Source organism: Choristoneura fumiferana, chromosome 21 (genome assembly GCF_025370935.1).
Source record: "Choristoneura fumiferana chromosome 21, NRCan_CFum_1, whole genome shotgun sequence".
NCBI classification, from domain to species: domain Eukaryota; kingdom Metazoa; phylum Arthropoda; class Insecta; order Lepidoptera; family Tortricidae; genus Choristoneura; species Choristoneura fumiferana.
The window spans coordinates 8,700,390-8,719,108 of NC_133492.1; the positions used below are offsets into that span (position 1 = coordinate 8,700,390).

At 34.5% G+C, this 18,719-nt stretch overlaps 1 protein-coding gene across 1 annotated transcript in view; it reads left to right on the forward strand.

Annotated features, from left to right (window-relative positions):
- The window catches only part of CrzR (corazonin receptor), an 88,749-nt gene extending 70,971 nt beyond the window's left edge, over nt 1–17,778 (forward strand). Inside the window, exons 5-6 of the mRNA XM_074103817.1 lie at nt 8,410–8,534; nt 16,226–17,778. Of these exons, the coding sequence (XP_073959918.1) occupies nt 8,410–8,534; nt 16,226–16,355 (255 nt within the window). The 3' untranslated portion in view covers nt 16,356–17,778. The remainder of the gene's footprint in view (nt 1–8,409; nt 8,535–16,225) is intronic.
- The last annotated feature ends 941 nt before the right edge of the window (nt 17,779–18,719 follow it).

Sequence of the window (18,719 nt, forward strand, 5' to 3'; positions counted from 1 at the left end):
TACTATTTCAGAAATAAATTACTTTATAGCAAATGAAAATTCTAGAAAACGATACATTCGGGCATATAGATAGAGAACCCTCAAAAACACATATAGCCGACGTTGGAAAAGAGACTGCTAAGCTGAAATGGGACTGGGCTGGACATGTCTGTTGAATGCACCCACAAAGGTGGGCTCACACAGTCTTTGGTGGGCAGGGCACCGGAAGACCAAGAAGATGGCGGGACGATTTAGACGCTTATGCAAGGGAGTGGCCTGACATGGCGCTGAACCGGGAGGTGTGGAAATCAAGAGGAGAGGCCTTTGCCCAGCAGTGGAACATCATTGTAAGCTAGTAAAAAAAAAGTTAGTCTCAGGAAAATTAATTATTTTAAACAAAAAATCTTCTGACACTGACACTGAACAAAATATGTCATGGAGACATTAAATCACCATTGTGGTTATTTTAGCTCCAGCACTAAATATGCACTTCTGCTTAAGTTTCATGAATCATTGTGCACAACACATTAGTCATGGTCACTTAATCTCAGTTTAATTTAAAATTGCCTTAATCTTCTGAGATGTTTAATAATAAACAGAAGCACCAAAACCCGAAACTGCAAGCTTTAATAATTCATAAAGAGGAAAATAACAAAAATTACCCGCTGACCTTAATTAAAGGATTACGAACAACAACTTTCACCTGATCGGAATATTCAGTGTGATTGATGTATTTTCTTTCGCAGATTTTGACGTGATCCGCTTTTATAAGATGTCAGTATTAACGATTCCTTTGTTCTTTGTTCTTGTATATTTAACAGACTTCAAAAAAGGCGGAGTTCCATGATTTAAGATTACTTTTCATTATTTGAATAGGTAAATTTATTCACGTTATTCTCATGATATACTAGCATAAGCTTAAACATGCCAAGAGCAGCAAATGAGCAGCATTACTCAAATTTATCAGTAGGTAAAAGATACAAAAAAAGGAACACTTAGAAATTAATTATTTATTGTCTAATTAAACAAACAAGGCAAATATTTCTACAAAAATATCTAACATATAGAATTCTGATAGGCTTAGACGGGATCAAAAAGGACTAATTAAAATGTCGCTTTAGTGGGATTACTAGAGGGTTTTACTAAATAATTCTCGGGCTGAAATGTTTCAAAGCTCTCCCAATTCGATTTTACTTGGTGGGTAACCTTTAGCTCTATAAATTGATTAAGAAAGTTATTTAATTGTATTAGAGACAAGCTGTTTTCGGGCTTCATCCTTGTTGTATTTTTTCTGTATTTTCTTCCATAAAAACCTTCGCCTGGCAGTAATAAACACAACAAAAAAAGAATTAGCGAAATTGGACCAGTCGTTTCCGATTTTGCGCTTAGTAACACATTTTGCGATTATTATTTTTTATATTGGATATATTAGAAATCTGTTCAATAACTTTAGACCCACTCGTACTATCATGTTATGTTAGCTGAAATCAAAATTAAGTAGATATTGTGTTGTAAGTTGTACTGTTATTCTAAAAATTAAAGAGAGTACTCATTCAAAACATCTGTTTTAGGATGTTTCTGTATAGTCAAAGCCACATTACCACAAAATCTCATATAATCAAGCTGATTAGCTCAATACTTGCGTAAACTAATAAAGTACAGCCGCTAACAGATAGAAAAATGATTATTTTTCTCCAAGACTGACTCAAGTTTCACTGACACAAATTATTCTTGAGATGAACATAAATGCCCCGTAACTAATAAATACAACACGAAGAGGGTATGAGAGTGTAAATTAATACAAGCTGTTTAACGAAATACGGTGGTTAAGAGACAAATCTAAGTGTAGTAAACCAGTCCTAAAAAAGAGACTGAAAACAAACCTTTTAAAAAAAATATGTAAAAAATGTAAGTAGGTATTTTGTGTATGTTAGTTTTTAGTTGTGAACTGTTTTGTATGGTGCATGATTCAATAAATGTATTGAGCGCTTCATCGCCAACAAACTGGTAACAGTTTGGCGATACCAAAATTTAATGTATAAAAAAAAGATTGACAGGTTTTTATTATAATGCTGTTATCCCACCTCATCCCATCCCACTAATACCATAATAATTATAAAATGTGAAAGTTTATAAATCTGTTTTTTTGTTTGTTACCTCATCACGTCTAAACCGCTGAACTGATTTAGATGAAATTCGATGTACATATAGTTTTTGAGTCTAGGGAAAGGACATAGAATAAGTTTTATCCCGGAAAATTGCATAGTTCCCGCGGGATAGCGATAAAAGAATTCTACGCAGAAGGAGTCTCGGGCAACAGACTAGTACAGTATATTTATCTCTATTGTTATTGCGAGAGTGGAGCTTATGCACTTTATACTTAAAAAGAAAATAATACGTTTCTTATAATTATGGGGGCTTCCCTGAATTTTTTGTTATTTTTTACTGTAGCAGCAATAGAAATATGTACAGACTGTGTATAAATTCCAGGTGTCTATCTATTACGATTCTTGAGATACAGCCCTGAGACGGATATATGGATAGACAGACAGACGGGCAGCGTTACGACATTATCAGGGTATCATCTATCACCCTTCCAGTCGATACTTTCTTGCTTTCATATTAAATAGAGTGGCAGGAGCATGCTCTCGATAGGGATGAATGGCAAAAAAAGGAAGCCCTTTGCCCATCAGTGGGACACATTAACGGGCTAAATGTTAACTTCTGTTCTTTGCCTCCTTGATTATTAAATCAAAGCCTTTTAAGAGTAATTACTTTTTATTTTATAGCTAAACCCTGCATATTCCGCAAATACCGAACTAGGATAACAAGTGACAAATTAGTTCCTTGAAGACCAGCAGGGCTACTACGAAACTCGAAACGCGAAGTTCGTATCGTACCGTCCCTCTCGCTCTCGTATTAAACAGTATAAGTATCAGAGGGACCGCACGACACGAACTTCGAGTTTTGAGACAGTTTACAACTTTTAAAACAGGCTACGCCACACTCGCCAACAGGATAGAATTAGAACAGTTAAGTGTAAAACAGGCTTGCTTCGGAAAAGTGTTTATGGAATGACATCTAGAGTGTACAATAATTTGCTAAAAATAATAAGACAGTCTGAACAGCCGAAATTAAAAAAAAAACTGTTATTTAACTTTTTACTCGCTTCAGTTCAAGAATATTTAAATGAAACAGGGTCAAACAAAACATGCATGAGGTATTATTGAATGCCTATATATTTGTATGCCTCATGGTGCAACACTACATGTATTTTATTCATAAGATCTCTGTACATTTACCTACGTTTTGACAAATAAAATTATTGATTGATTGATTGAGTGTCGTAGTAGCCCTGCTGATCAAAATAATGTGGTAATCATTAGGTATTTGATGGATTTAATAAACTCGATACACGTGCAGCAAAATGATGTTATACATACTGGCCCGCATAAATGTAGGTTGTCATTTTTACGCCTGTTCGCGCTCATGGCTTTTTCCCGTAGGGGCTTGAATCCAAATTATAAAGCAACAACTTGGATCTTAACTTTGGAGTGTATTATAACAATAAAAAGATCGCTTATATTTTAATGGATAATCGTTGATCAATTGTTATAAAAACTAGAAACAAACAAAATAAGTTTTGGCTTTTTAACACACAAATTACTTAACTTAAAAATGTTAACAAATCTTGTTATTCGATTTAGCGCATAGTAAGTAGTAGTGATGACGCTTTAATCAAATTTAATTTTCTTATAATTAAATCGGACATTTGTAGGAGCTCTAGAGCGGCATGCAATTTCAACTGCAAAAGACTGCTATGGCCACTTAGTGGTAATCTAGATCTTGTTTTAAACATGTTTTAAGCTTAGTAGTTTTAGAGGATAAATAAATAAAAATATATTGTTTCATAGGATACTTAATACTAAATCAGTTATCCCAACGAAAAAAGATCATTTTGACCTATCACCATTAGAATTCAGAAATGCGTTATCATTACGTTACTATAGAACACCTAACTCCATGCCACAATCATGCGATGGCTGCGCTGCGGCAAGTCATTTAGACATCGACCACGCGCTCTTTTGTAAAATCGTCGGCCTAATCACAAGGCGACACAATGAGATCACAGATCTCTTTTGTGAACTTTGCCAAAATGTTCGGGCAACGTAACAAAAGCCAATAATTTCTGAAAATGATTGCGAACTACGTGCAGACCTATGATGCCGCGGCGTATGAAGTGCTCAGAGGGAGGCGTTATTTGACATCCGTGTGGTTGACACCGACGCTCCCTCTTACCTCTCACGTCCCGTCACTTCTGTCCTGAAATTAGCCGAAAACAAAAAACAAAGAAAATATTCTGATGGCTGTGAAATGCGACATGCAACCTTCACTCCACTGATAACATCCGTCGATGGTATGTGTTTGCACCCCAATTGTCCTCATTCGTCAAACACTTAGGAGAAGCAATTTCAGAACAATGGAATCGCTCCCTGACCACAATATTGGGCTGGCTTAGAGCCAGGATAAGTGTTGCCATCATACGTGTCACGCATGAGCATCCGCGGCACACGACACCGGCTTAAGCCCCCCTGCCAGGTGGCTTGGGTTTGACGATCGCGCTGCCCTCCCACAACATTTATTTTTATTTTATTTTATTTATTTTATTTTATCTTATTTATTTATTTTAGGGATAATAAACAATTGTACATAATATGTTACAATGTAAGTTACAATAAAGTGTTACTCTATGTACAATCAACGACATTATCCACAGAGTACTGTGAAACTATAATCGGTTGTCAAACATCGGACTACTGTACATTTAAACTCAGTTAAATTAAATTGATATACTTAGATTACATAACTTAACTTAATTATATATTATATCGTTTAGAATCAAATAGATACTGATTAACTTTATGCATTCCTTTGATGTAAATTATGCTTTTATGAGAAAATCTTTGAATTTATATGTTATTAATACAACATTTAGGATAGAGCTTAATTAATTATTAGGGTATTAAATGTTTACAAGGCATCTTGAATTACTTATCTATATCTAGAGGTGGACAGGTGGAATATGTCTACATGAGTATAATGTTGCTTATAGATAGTAACATTGATCAAAAATAATGTATTGTTTTGATTTCTTATGTATTTTTATTATTACTTCCTACATCAATAAATGCACATTCTCTGTTTACTAACTTTAATACTAAATCAAGATTATTTCTTTTTCAACACAATACATGGAAGATTCGGAACTTAAACTTTTATTGATTGAAAACTATACTACTACTGCTGAGACTGTGAACACTTAAGTGTACGTCTAGGCCACAGCGTTCTGCTACCTAATTGGGACTTAAGACAGTCCATTTATTATTCATGTCTTATATTCCAAATCGAAACCCCCAGGCTTTGAACCAAGTTTTTGACTGTCGATCTATCTGGTATACCGTTGTTTGACCTTATTCCAAAATCTTTGGAAGGAGTTTGTTATGGTTTCCTTCCTCTCAATGGTTTGAATTTTGAAGAAGATTTAATTATATTAAGTATATTAAGTTCTATAGATGGTTAAGTGGTGTGTCGATACCTTTACTGTTTTTGTCTTTTGTTTGGTTTCGTGTTGTTTGTTTTCATTATTGTTATTATTTTATTTGGTTTTGAATTTTTATTTTTGATATCTAAATTTTATTACTTATTGTTTGTTTCTTTTTTGATTTATTTTTTGTGAATTATTGTCGCCTTTCGTGAAGTCGCCAAACGGTCACAGCGGAAGACCAGCGTTGGCCTCTACGGCTAGCACTATACTGAGCTGAGACCGCTTTGCATTTTTGCAAATACCTACTTAATATTAATACTTACTTAATACTTGTTTATTTTGTGTTGTATGTAATTTGCGAAGTGCAATAAATATTTATAGTACATTATATTCTATTCTATTCTAAGTAATCTACAAACCAAAGATCGAGCGGAGGGATTGTAAGAATAATGGAATAATGAATGAGTTTAAATACAATAATCTATTATTTTTAAAGATTGACCTTATTTACGCAATAGTATTATTTTTATTATTATTTAGCATTGTATCAAACATACGAAAAACGTAACATAATTTAATATGTCAATTATTTTATGTAATTTCTAAAAGAAAATGCCAAAAATTCTGAACACAGTTAAAAATATCGATGCCGCTTTTTACATGTATCTATAACCAACTTAAGATGAAGTTATAAACTCAACTGTATTGTTTAACTAGAATTTACCTGCGGCTTCGCACGCGTAAACTATTCGACCTGGTTAGTTACAATTGAAATTCCGGGTTTTCACGAAATTCCCCTAATACGGAAAAATACGGAATTCCCAAAATTTATATCGTGGTCTTCATTGACGTTGTACTAAGAACAACTGTACAAAATTCCATGACTCTAAACCCAGCTGTTAAAATTTCAAGATTTTATCCCAATCCCGTGAAAATATCGGGATAAAAAGTAGCCTATGTGTTATTCCAGACGTCCAGCTACCTACATACCAAATTTCATCCAGATACAGCAGTTTTTTTTTATTGTATTGGATAGCAAACGAGCAAGTGGGTCTCCTGATGGTAAGAGATCACCACCGCCCATAAACATCTGCGACACCAGGGGTATTGCAGATGCGTTGCCAACCTAGAGGCCTAAGATGGGATACCTCAAGTTCCAGTAATTTCACCGGCTGTCTTACTCTCCACGCCGAAACACAACAGTGCAAGCACTGCTGCTTCACCGCAGGATTAGCGAGCAAGATGGTGCTAGCAATCTGGGCGGACCTTCCACAAGGTCCTACCACCTGCGGTTGCGGAGCAGTTGACTTGAAAGTCCGTGATATTACAAAAACCCGTGGGAATTCCCGAAAATTACATCGTCTTTTTCACTGACGTGGCATTAAAAATAATCATCACAAATTTCATGACTCTAAGCCTAACAGTTGTTATTACGAGATTTTATCCCTATCCCGCGAAAATATCGGGATAAAAAGTAGCCTATGTGTTATTTCAGATGTCCAGCTATGTACATACCAAATTTCATTTAAATCCGTCCAGCCGTTTTTGCGTGAAGGAGTAACAAACACACACACACACAAACTTTCGCATTTATAATATAAGTAGGATACTTTTTTATATATTTTAAAAAAAATCAGTAGGATACTTACATCTGAGGATATTTTCGTCACCATTTTGAAGTTTTTGTAAGTGAAATTACCAGTATTAAAAAAAGATGAAAGATGTAACATGGCAAACCTCCGCGGTGCGCAACTGGCCGCTTACAGAAGAACAAAATTCTAAATTGTTGATACTCATTTGTTTTTTTTTCCGCGATTGGCTCTACTATTTGGCAAGGCGTAAGCCGAAATTTGGTTATTTATAGAAATAATTAATACTTTTCACTTTGTGATAGCTAATTCACTGACTTTTACTTGTGATATAAGGGCTGCCACTATTGCAGGTATTGTAAATATTATTTGCTCTGTTTGTAACATTTATTCTTGTTTATATTGTGTGAAACCTAATCCAAGTCTCGTTTAGCTTTGTTTCGCTGGTCCGACACTATATAACGAGACTTGGATGGGTGCTGCAAGCAAGCAGTAAAGCAGGGTGTTTTATTCCAGTCCTTCCTTTTTCCTGCTGAATCCAAATCATCATCTCCACTTCCTCTCCGTTCTGCTGCCTCGGAGCAGATTGCCAGTGCGACTGGACGCTTCGAGGCTACCTCAACACCCTGCCCTGTTTCCCTACCTATCCTACAAGTCTCAGGACAGTGTTTTTTAAATTTATCTACAAGAGCAGTGCTGACTGAAATAATTGTATATATTTTTCTTTTGTATTATATTTTTATTTTGTAACCACACGCCTTTTATTTCTCCGACCGGCTAGCCGGTTACAAAGACGGCGTCCCATTTTATAATAATTTGAATCCCGGTTGCTATCTTGCTTTAGTTGCCCGAGCAGGCATAGCGTCGTGGGCAAAGGACAGTGATTTTCGCAATTTAGGAAGTTAGTTTTCCAGCCCAGTGATTCTTAAAGACGCTGGTTACGAGCACAAATCGGTTTCACAGTCAGATGTACGATGGAATTAATTGAGATCAAAATACTCAAGATTACCGGGTCGGTGATATTTTGTAAAACTTTTAACTCAGTTCGTAGTCAAAGCTAAATTAACTTTTGTTTCCATATAGAAAAGAGCTTATTTGCGCAACGATTCCAAATGATCCGTGGAAACAAGCTCAATTGAGAAATGTACAATCATAAATAATACTCGTATACTGACGAGCAAAAGTAATGGATCACTTGGAATGGGAATCCCGTAACAAGTAACCCGGTTTTCTTGCTTATCTTCTTGGCTCCATATGTTTATTTTCAGTCAAGTCTGAAATGTATTTTTGTTACAGCTAAGTGAGGATTTACTATCGGGCATATTCTTCTTCGGAATGTCAAATAGTCTGGTGAATCCTGTTATTTACGGAGCTTTCCACTTGTGGCCTCGGAAGAAGCCCTCACACCGGCACAGTGACAGGTAAATAAAGTGTTTTCTTTATTTGGTGTACCTGGGTGAAATGTATGACGTGAAGCAAACTAGCCAAGTGTGAGTCTGACTCACACATGAATGACTTTGTATCCCAGATCGAAAAAACAAGTTTTTTGTATGGAGATCCCCTTTAAGTTTATTGTCTTTGTTTTATTTTAATTGACAAGATTTCATTTTTTGAACACATGTAAATTACTACAGGAATCGAAAGAGTTTTGCCTCCTGAACATGGGAAGATATTTATTATAATTTATTTCTCCATATATACAAAAAAAAAAAGTATATCTGAATTTGCCAACACTACCACAGAATAGATATGATTCCTTTGCTTTTTTCACCAGAAAAAGGAGCTCTCATAATTTTGACAACTTCTACGTCAGATTTACGTGATCTTTTTTTTTAAATAGAGACTAGACAAAAGTAATGGATCTATTGTGTGGTAGTTTTGGAGTTATACCCTTTTAGAATAAGCACATCTAAAAAAAAGTAATAAATTAATTAATAATCGTAGCGAAATTTTAAAAATATCAGCGTCTTCCTCTTTCCAACCAGAATACAGAGAACGAATCAAATTATAGTCTTAGAAATGTGAAATCAATCTTGTCAATTGCTTCGGCACTTTATTAAACGTTATTCTACTATATTATCTTTACTTTACAAGCCCCAATATTCGATTTAGTTTACACTAGCTTTTGCCCGCGACTTCGTCTGCGTAGATTTCGATATTTACACAATACTCCATAGTACAGTCGAACCATTTGAGAACCGGGTGACGGGTCCCACCGTAGAACGTTTCCTTGTCAAGCAAGTTGTTTCATAGTGGGTCACGATACAGTTGGTTTGAGTGTCCCTAATGAAATATTATGTTTCTAATTTTTCGCAGAAAAGTGTTTCGCCGAAATTACTTCCCAACCAACTTTTCGCAGAATTTCATTTCGCCGAATGATCACTCGCCAACTTATTAAAATAGTTTATTTAATAGTTGTTTGACCTAGTGAAAGATTTGACAAATTATAAGTTTTCCAAACGTTTTGAGTCATTATGATATTCTGCTATATAATAATTCGACCAAATGACACGTTGCCATACAAAAAGTTGGTAATAGTTAGTTGTCAAAGTGAATCTTCGGCGTAACGTTGGTTGGCAAGTGATATTCGGCCAAACGAATTTCTGCGAAAAGGCAGAACACCGAAATTTTCTCATACGAACTTAAATGTCCCGCATTATTCGATTCCATGGGATTTTCGAAAAATCCTTTCAAACTGCGGATAAATATCAAATTAAAGTAGTTTTCTTTTATTTACGTTGGAAACCCCTCACCCTACACCATACGTTGGAATCACGGTGTTTGCGAATGGAGGATTTATCGCCATTTACATTGATTGTCTGTACTTTACAGCTGTCTCTGACAATGGGGCTTTAAATTCTAGGTTCGATTCTACTCACAAAACTAAGCTACTTTTTTTTGTAAAATTTTCACAAAACTTAAATATAGATGATATTATGTATATTCATCCTCAAAGTTTAGTGTAAGTTAAATCAGTGTATCAAACATGGCGGTGCTATCGCTGTTTCTTGGTCAGGGGGCCTTGAAATAGTTTTTGACATCTCTAAGATAAACACATACCAATATTACCAGACCATCAATTTCTTATTGTATCGCACACATTGAAAATTCCAAAATTAAATTGATAGTGGTTATATTTTTAATAAGTAGCAAAACAAAAGTAGCTCAGTTATGCGAGCAGAATCGAACCCTGGATTTAAAGCCCCCATGTTCAAATACTTCCTGTAAACATTTTTAGGGCGTGGAAATAACCTCAAAATGACAACTGTGCAAAAATATTTAAAAAACACAACTTAATTTAGTGAAACACGATTAATTATTACAGAAAAGAGAAAAACAAAAAGGAAATGCTGTATATTTAAATTCATTAAGTATAATAATATAATTACTACTTACAAAAATACTGTTTTTTTTTCTAATAAATCTTAACTACTTATAATTCATATCCAAATTTCATTAAATTTGTTCGAGTTTTCATTACTTGTATGTATATCTTAATTCATTATAATCATACAATACTAGCTGCAAAAATACTGTAATTTTTCCTAATAAATCTTAACTACTTATATTACATATCCAAATTTCATTAAATCTGTTCAAAAGTTTTCATTAAGTACTTAAATAAGTAAATACGTATTACATATCCGAATTTCTGTATCCAAAATTGTTCACGCTTTAATTATGAAAATGAATTAAAAACCAACTAAGTATCTTTTTTTAACGATGTCCTGTCTGTTTTATTCTGCGCTCTATAGGAAGCCTACAGGAGTTTAACGCCATCTACCGGCAGGCGTGTTGATGTCTGATCGCGATCGCTAGCCGAATGCAAATAGTTAAGCTTCTCGTCGCTCACTTGTGAATAGCGCTGGGAGCAAGTAGAAGTAGGCGGAGCCAAAATCCCGAATCCTCAAGAGCATTTTGGTGTTGACAGCGTCTTAATGGAAAAAGTTATAGGGTACTTCCGGCTGTCCTAGAAACTTGGAAGTTTGCATAAAGGTAGCTCTTATAGCACAATAAATAAGAAAAATCTGAAAATCATAATTTTTCATGTCTGACTGTCTATGTGAATAAGCCATCTAACATTACACATTTTAGCCTACATTTTGCTAACATCCTCTCGCAGGTAAAATTTTCAAAAACGCTTGAACAAATATCTATTTATTTCTTATAAGTAGCCCAATGCCAAGTTTCATAAAGAACCGTCGATTTATCTTCGACAATGACGATCTTCCATATAAAGTTTCATCTCCTATTTCACCCCCTCATAGGAAGAATTTTTAAAAACGCGCGAAAAAATATATATTTACATCGAAAATACAAACTGAAATATAGATGCATGGAAAAACCAGAAAAATAAGACCAGCGCTGGGAATCGAACCCAGGCCCTCGGCATTCCGTGCCACGTGCTTTACCACTACACCGCCACTTGACAGTGATACAGACACGAATTTCTCCTATGCACCACATATCTCAGCTTGTTTGTTTTCTTATTTAGTCACTTAAGCAGCGACACTAGCGACATCTATGCTGTAGCCCTCATCAAGAAACTTTCAGCACCCCCTTCTTAGTCGTGAGGCATTAGTTAGCCGCAACCCCACTTGCGCCCTAATGCCAAGTGAGTAAGTACACAACCCCATCGGACCGGGTGGTTAGTCCGACAAAGAGGAAGCAACGTTCAGCAGCCAGAGGTGAACCCGATCCTTTGTGACCACATGTATCTGAAGACATTCGGTTCCCAAGTACAATTTGCATCACATTACAGACTCCATTGTAAAGCATCATTCATAATAGTTTGTAGAGTCTGTAAGGGTACTTTGTTCAGTCTCACTGCGCGCAATACCGACCATTAAGGGGATCCCATGCCCCAATGACCTTCGATCTGAATTCCTTAGTTTTCTATATTTTTTGTAGCTTATTAAAACTTGTCAAAAATCGATGAAAACCTCGGGTAGCCCCTTAACACCCAGTCATTTAGAATAGTAATCGTATCTGTGGCACACTAGTTCCATTCGCTACACCAACCTAGTGCAATAGTAAGTACAGAAGTGAGCGACTTGCTAGCCTGAGTATTTAAATATATTTGAGTAGTTGTAGAAGTCATTAGAAAATTATATCAATATAAATAGAGGCTCGTAATCAAAACCTCAATCTAGTTCCAAGAAGATTCTCTGTTGTATTAGGCCAAATTTGAGGGGTCAATTTAGGATAGATTATTTATCTTCTTAAAGAAGTAAGTTACACAAATAAAGTTCGAATTCGATGAACATTGTAGTTAACCCTCGAATGTAAATTTATTCCAATTGAATATCGGTTGTAACAATTTAGCTTTGTCTTGGTTTTTCAATAGTCGTGGGTAAATGAGATATCATTTAGTATAATAAGAATACAAATAGGATGTAACATATAGGTAAAGGGTAATCGTACTTACGACGGAGATTCTGTGTAGTTCACAACAATAATAATTTTATTCTAATAATCCTCCACGGATATTGATACTGTCCAGTATCTGAACAACTCCAATAGTTTGAATAAGTTATTAAGAATGATTCAATGTATCTCTTTAATTCTTATATCCGTGTACAAGAACGCACTACCCAACGGTACAGAACAGAAGTGAATATCACTCGCTTACGATTTGGTTTTATTTGAGTTATGGGTTCGGGTTTCAAAATATTTGATTTTTTTTTTTATTTGAACCGTTATGTATTCTAAATATTTTAAAAAATATATATTTCGGATACCTAATTAAATTGTCAACAATATTATAGGTCTGTATAGGTCGAAAACATTATTGAGAATGGTCTTTAAATGATTGTCATAATTGAGATTTAATTTTGAAATGTTCTAAATCTCACTGTTCATTGATAGTCATTTATTTTAAAATAAAGAACGCTCAGGATTCTAAGTGATCATGAGTGAGTGAGTGAGTCATGTTTCGATATGGTTTCAAGGGGTACCCGTAAAAGTAACAAATTTGGAGTTGAAATACAAAATACAAAAAGACTCAAAAAAAACAATCATAATTGTAAATAAATCACGTCAGAATTATACAGAAAATCATCACAATTAAAGGACACACTGCACTTTCGCTGCACTAATTCAACACCACACTCGTTACAACTTAGCTAGCCTATCTTCCATCAAACATAACCGACTATCCGGGGCCCCTTTTATTAGCCGGTTGTCAAATCTGGCCCTTTGCTTTTCAAGTTAAATCTATTCGAATAGGCTGCAATTCATTTCCTGTTATAAGCTTATTGCTAATTTATTATATTTCTGGCCTTTTTCCTAGTTTTGTTAACAATTACAACTTAAATCAATTTTCTTTAAAATTTCCATGACCGCCGCCTATAACACTTGTCAGATGAATCTCTTTCAAACTGTTTGTTTTTCTATTGACATAATACTTTCAATCCTTTTAAATTAGTTCCGAAAAGGTTGATTATGATCAAAATGAACTTTTACAAATTTGTAGCGCGAATGGCGAAATCAGTACAGTAAAGTGGTTGTATAACTTGTAGTACCTATACGCTATCGTAATTATCGTTTCAAGTAGGTATCTGCTTTTTATGATTCAAAAGATACAGATTTGTGACAAATGGACGGACTGCGTAGGACTTGTAAAACGGTATCTTTTGCAATTTCTAAATATGGAACACTGACACAAAATATTCATTAAGTTGGGCTCCACAGAAAACCAGCGTCACTGCTCATAATGTGCGGCAACACATGCTGAGTGGGGACCCTTTTTGGTATCCTGTGTCCTGTGGTGTCAGGAATACTTTCATTATTTTGGCGGCCTTTTATTGCTGATAAATGTTGGTATGCAGGTTGGATGGCGCTTATTCCCTTCTCTTCCATTTAATTTTAAATCTAAACTAACTTATTGAGTACGAGCCAACTTCTCTTTTCCTTCTGGACGTCATTACACTCATGAAGAACGTTTATAACTTTGATGAAGGATCACGGAACACTTTTGTGTCCATAACGAGGGTTAGCCTTTGAGCATAATGAAGATCCCTTATGGTTCCATTTGGCTTCTCCACAAATAACCGCACTAGTGTCACATCTATCCTTGTAGAATGGGTGACAGCTTCCAGAATACAATTTCCTCTCCACGTTCGATATTTATGGGCTAAAATAAATTTGTATTTGCCAGTAAATTATATAGTCTCAATAAACTCAAATGTTTATTCAAATTAAAACGATTGTTTTCAATAATGCACAACATAAATGTATTAAACACGTACAACCAATAACAGGCTTAAATGAGTATTAATAACAGAGGAAAGGGTTGGTTGTTTATGCTTGAAAAGGCTTGTTTGGTAAGTCAATTTTGATTTGAAACCTTAGCTGAGTTGATAAAATGTTAGACATCTAAATGCTGTTAGGTAAGGATTACGATAAAACAAACATATTTTTTAGTATTTAAGTACTCTTAAGAGTAGTCGACCTCGTTTTAGTTTTAGCATAGCAAAATAATACTAATATAATATAGTATGTTATTTCATGATATTGTCTATCCTTATGTTGTCTATCTCTTATTAGCGTCCTGCCTGTTAATACATAAATTTCCATAAAACTACGACACATTTTATTTACTATCCAGATCAAAAGCAAGGCGCTGCATACCAAGTAGGAGATTAAATTAATTCTATATTAAAACGACACCCTTCAAACGGTGAAACTGGAGTTTAAATTGGTCTGAACATTATTTAACTATTTAACGATATGAGGGTCTTTGCACTCTCAAACAACACTTATAGTAATAGTAATTAATATCCTGATATTTTGTGATTTGGGTACTTGAAATAGAGCAATAAAAATAGTATTTTATACCTACATAGTATAACATTACTATATTATACAAACATACTATTCTGGCTTATTAATAAAAGCTGCTCTGAGCTTTTAGTAGGCTTGTTTGTCTATTGATTTAAAAGTAAATGTTAACTAGTTCGAGACTTTTTTAGTGTCAAAAGCTAGACATGTAAGTATTTCTCCATAACCTACTTTTGATTGAGGCTAGACTTTATACTTTTACCTTGAAAATGCGCGTAAATGAAACTACGGGGATTTGATGATAAATAGTAATCGTTAGTGGGTAACCTATATTTATTACTGAGTCAGTGTAAATAAATGTCTGTCTCTCTCTCTCTCTCTCTCTCTCTCTATTTGGTGTTATTCATTCAGTCACTAATTACATAGTGTGTGTGTGTGTGTGTGTGTGTGTGTGTGTGTGTGTGTTTCATTGACACCTTTCTTTTCACTACACTACTTACTTACCTTATATTTCCTCAAAATTTAAATATTAAATAATACTGGGTAGATATGTAGTGTTCAAACTCTCGTCCTACTCTTCATCTTTGTGATATGATACAATATGGAACACGGGCGTAAGCTTATGAATGGCATAAACGTTGAGACGACGACGTCGACGATATTAAACAGCGGCGCATAGGCGAAACGTGAAACGGGACGTCTTTAAAAGGAAAGACGTTGTAAACTATCATCACCGTCCTAGGTTAACTGGAAAGAGATTCCTTATAAGTTCACTTTTTTACATCTTATTATTCTGTGTTCTGTTATTTTTATGTTTTTTTATGTACATAAAGAGTTTTACAATACAATACTATACGATGGAATAAATACATAGCTGCTGGCGGTTTCGATATTTAAATTTTTTAGGGTGTTTTCAGTGACAACAATAACGATCAAACTGTGATATTCGTATAATTCATAGACGCTAAAACTAGCTTCATATTTTTGATGGATTTGCTCTCCTGTAACAGATGTTCCGTACCTGCTTACTGCAATATTTAAAGACGCCCATAAATTGTCAGTATATCCAGTCTCAGGCTAAATAAAAAGGCACAGGCTAATTAAATTAAAATCGGTTTTTGTAAAAAAAACTACTGAGGCTTGAGGCGTACGCATACCTACGGAGTTGTACGCACACCCATCCAACGTATAGCGACAACTTCTTTCTTCATTTCTTCGTCTGAAAACTTCTATTCCTACTTTATTAAATCTTAATAAGTCAGGGACTAGAAAAGTTCTTGTACCTTCATGAAATCCTTTTTCCTAACATTGTTTCTGAATTTTTTTGCAGGGAATCTGGCGGACATCACGCATCACTCTTGCGACGTGGTGACCACACGTCGTCAGTGAGATTAACTACTATTCGGTCTATCAGATCTTCGGCTAAATACTCAAATGGACACAACGTTAGTTTATTATAACTACAAGTGAGAGTCAATAAACAACCGATCATACAAGAAGAAAGTGCGTAAAATTATTAATTTGAAAGACTTTATATAGAAATGTACGTCGTTTATTTCAAGCAGGCGTAAAAGTTGCGCAGTGTTATTATTAGAATTTGCTCTTATTGTACCTAGAAAACACTGTGTTATTACTAAGCATTATGTATGTAAGTAACATAAGTTTGTTTTTTGTGAATATGCGAATACGTAAGCTCATTAGTAAAACTATTTGCTAAGAAAGTACAAAGACTCAGATCAACAGACCACCTAAAATACCTCGCTGGCACAGCCTTTGAATTACTTTTATAGATAAAAATTGGTATTTTTGTGAAAAGAATAAATTTATACTAAATCTGTATTCAGACTGACTGTTTAGCATAATAATACTTTATTGCAGTTCGAGTAAATACTGAAAATTTCCAATATTAAAAAAAATGTCACGTGCGTAACAAAGAAGAAAAATTGTGATTTCGACACCTCCTACGTATACTGGTACAAGTGCATAATCATAAATTTACAGGAGAGCTGTTCAAAGGTTCCAAAACCTGTAACTTTCTCATTTGATGATATAACTTTTCAAAATTTTGCATTGGTTCCAAAGAAAATATTTGCTTTCTACCTGTATTCATGGAATTTTGAAATTTTTTATAGTTTTTGAGAAAATTGCAGATACACTACTATACGCGTATTTTACATCTTATAGTTGTGCGGTATACTGAGCTAATTACCACTTGCTCCAGTATACGGCGTAATGCGTAGATTACTGATCTAACGATATTTTTATATTGTATATGAATTTTTAGATGAAATACTTATATGGCTTGCAATGAACAATAAAACAGATGCTCTTTTACCTTTATCTATTGATTTATAAACGTTTTTATCACTTGTATCAATATACGCTAACATTAGCATGCCACTTGTACCAATATACCGCTAGTAATGTTTTAAACGTGCTATACAAAATACAAAAATATACCTTTATAAAAAACCTCACTTGAAATATAAATGGTTTTATTAAGAAAAGTAATTGTATTAAGTGCTTTAAATTAATGGAAGCACATTCAATGGATTCGTATTCCTGTTCAAATGTGTACTCGTATTTTATTGTGAAAGGTTCCTCATGTGGTACATATATCGCATCGCACCCATTTGTATCCACATAACGGTTTAGCTTTTTGTGCCTCTTCAGGGTTCCGTACCCAAAGGGTATAAACGGAAACCCTACTTCTATATACTACTTCGCTTTCCGTCCGTCTGTCACCAGGCTGTATCTCATGAACCATGATAGTTAGACAGTTGAAATTTTCACAGATTATGTATAACTGTAGTCGATATAATATATATATAACAAAAAATAGAACAGAATAAATATTTAAGGGGCCCCCCATACAACAAATGTAATTTTTTGCCATTTTTTGCTAATCCTAATAAAGTTGTATAGATGGTATGGAACCCTTCGTGCGCGAGTTTGATTAGCACTTTGCTTAAGCCAAGCTTTGACATGAAATATTGAGTCAAAGTCAAAATATCTTTATTCAATTTAGATTGTAACAAGCACTTATGAATGTCAAAAAAATTACCACCGGTTCGTAAAAACCTCTGTTGAGAAGAGTCTGGCAATAAACCTAGTTATATTTTGTAAACAGATTTACAATCATATTTTAGTGATATCTATACATCACAAGTATTTAGCACAACTACATATTTAAAACAGTTCTCAATTCGCTATTTGGAGTAAGCACTCGCCAATGCGGATCGGAATTATTTCCAAATTTCCCTATCCATGATATAATCACACATAGTGCTAAAGCAAATAAATAAATATTTCATTTCATTTCATTTCATTTCATTTCAATCATTAATTTTAATAATACGCCTTATATATTAATGTCTTCTTGACAATAGATTTAAATTTTGTGTCTGTTTCTGAGTCTTGGGAAACTTCTATAACTTCATACGGTTTACCCGTTTTCGCCATATACATAGCATAGCCAGGTAACATTTCTTAGGTGTGTATAAAAAAATGTGTATAGGGGGTTATTAAAAACCTGTACTATACTTTAAACCACATTAGGGCTACTAATTACTAATATGATCCAAGTAGAAAAATACTGTGATTCGAAAAAAAAAAGTTTTGTATGGATGTGGAGTCGCAAGAAGACTTTCTAATTTCGATGTTTTCCCACTTATATCGTATTAGTAATCAGTAGCCCTAATGTGGGTTACAGTATAGTACAGGATTTTTTTTATCAACCTGTAGGTATATTGAAATTTACTGTTCTCATTTTAATTAAAGCATGCATGCCTTCGCCTTCTTTTTGGGGATGCTCAACTACCAGA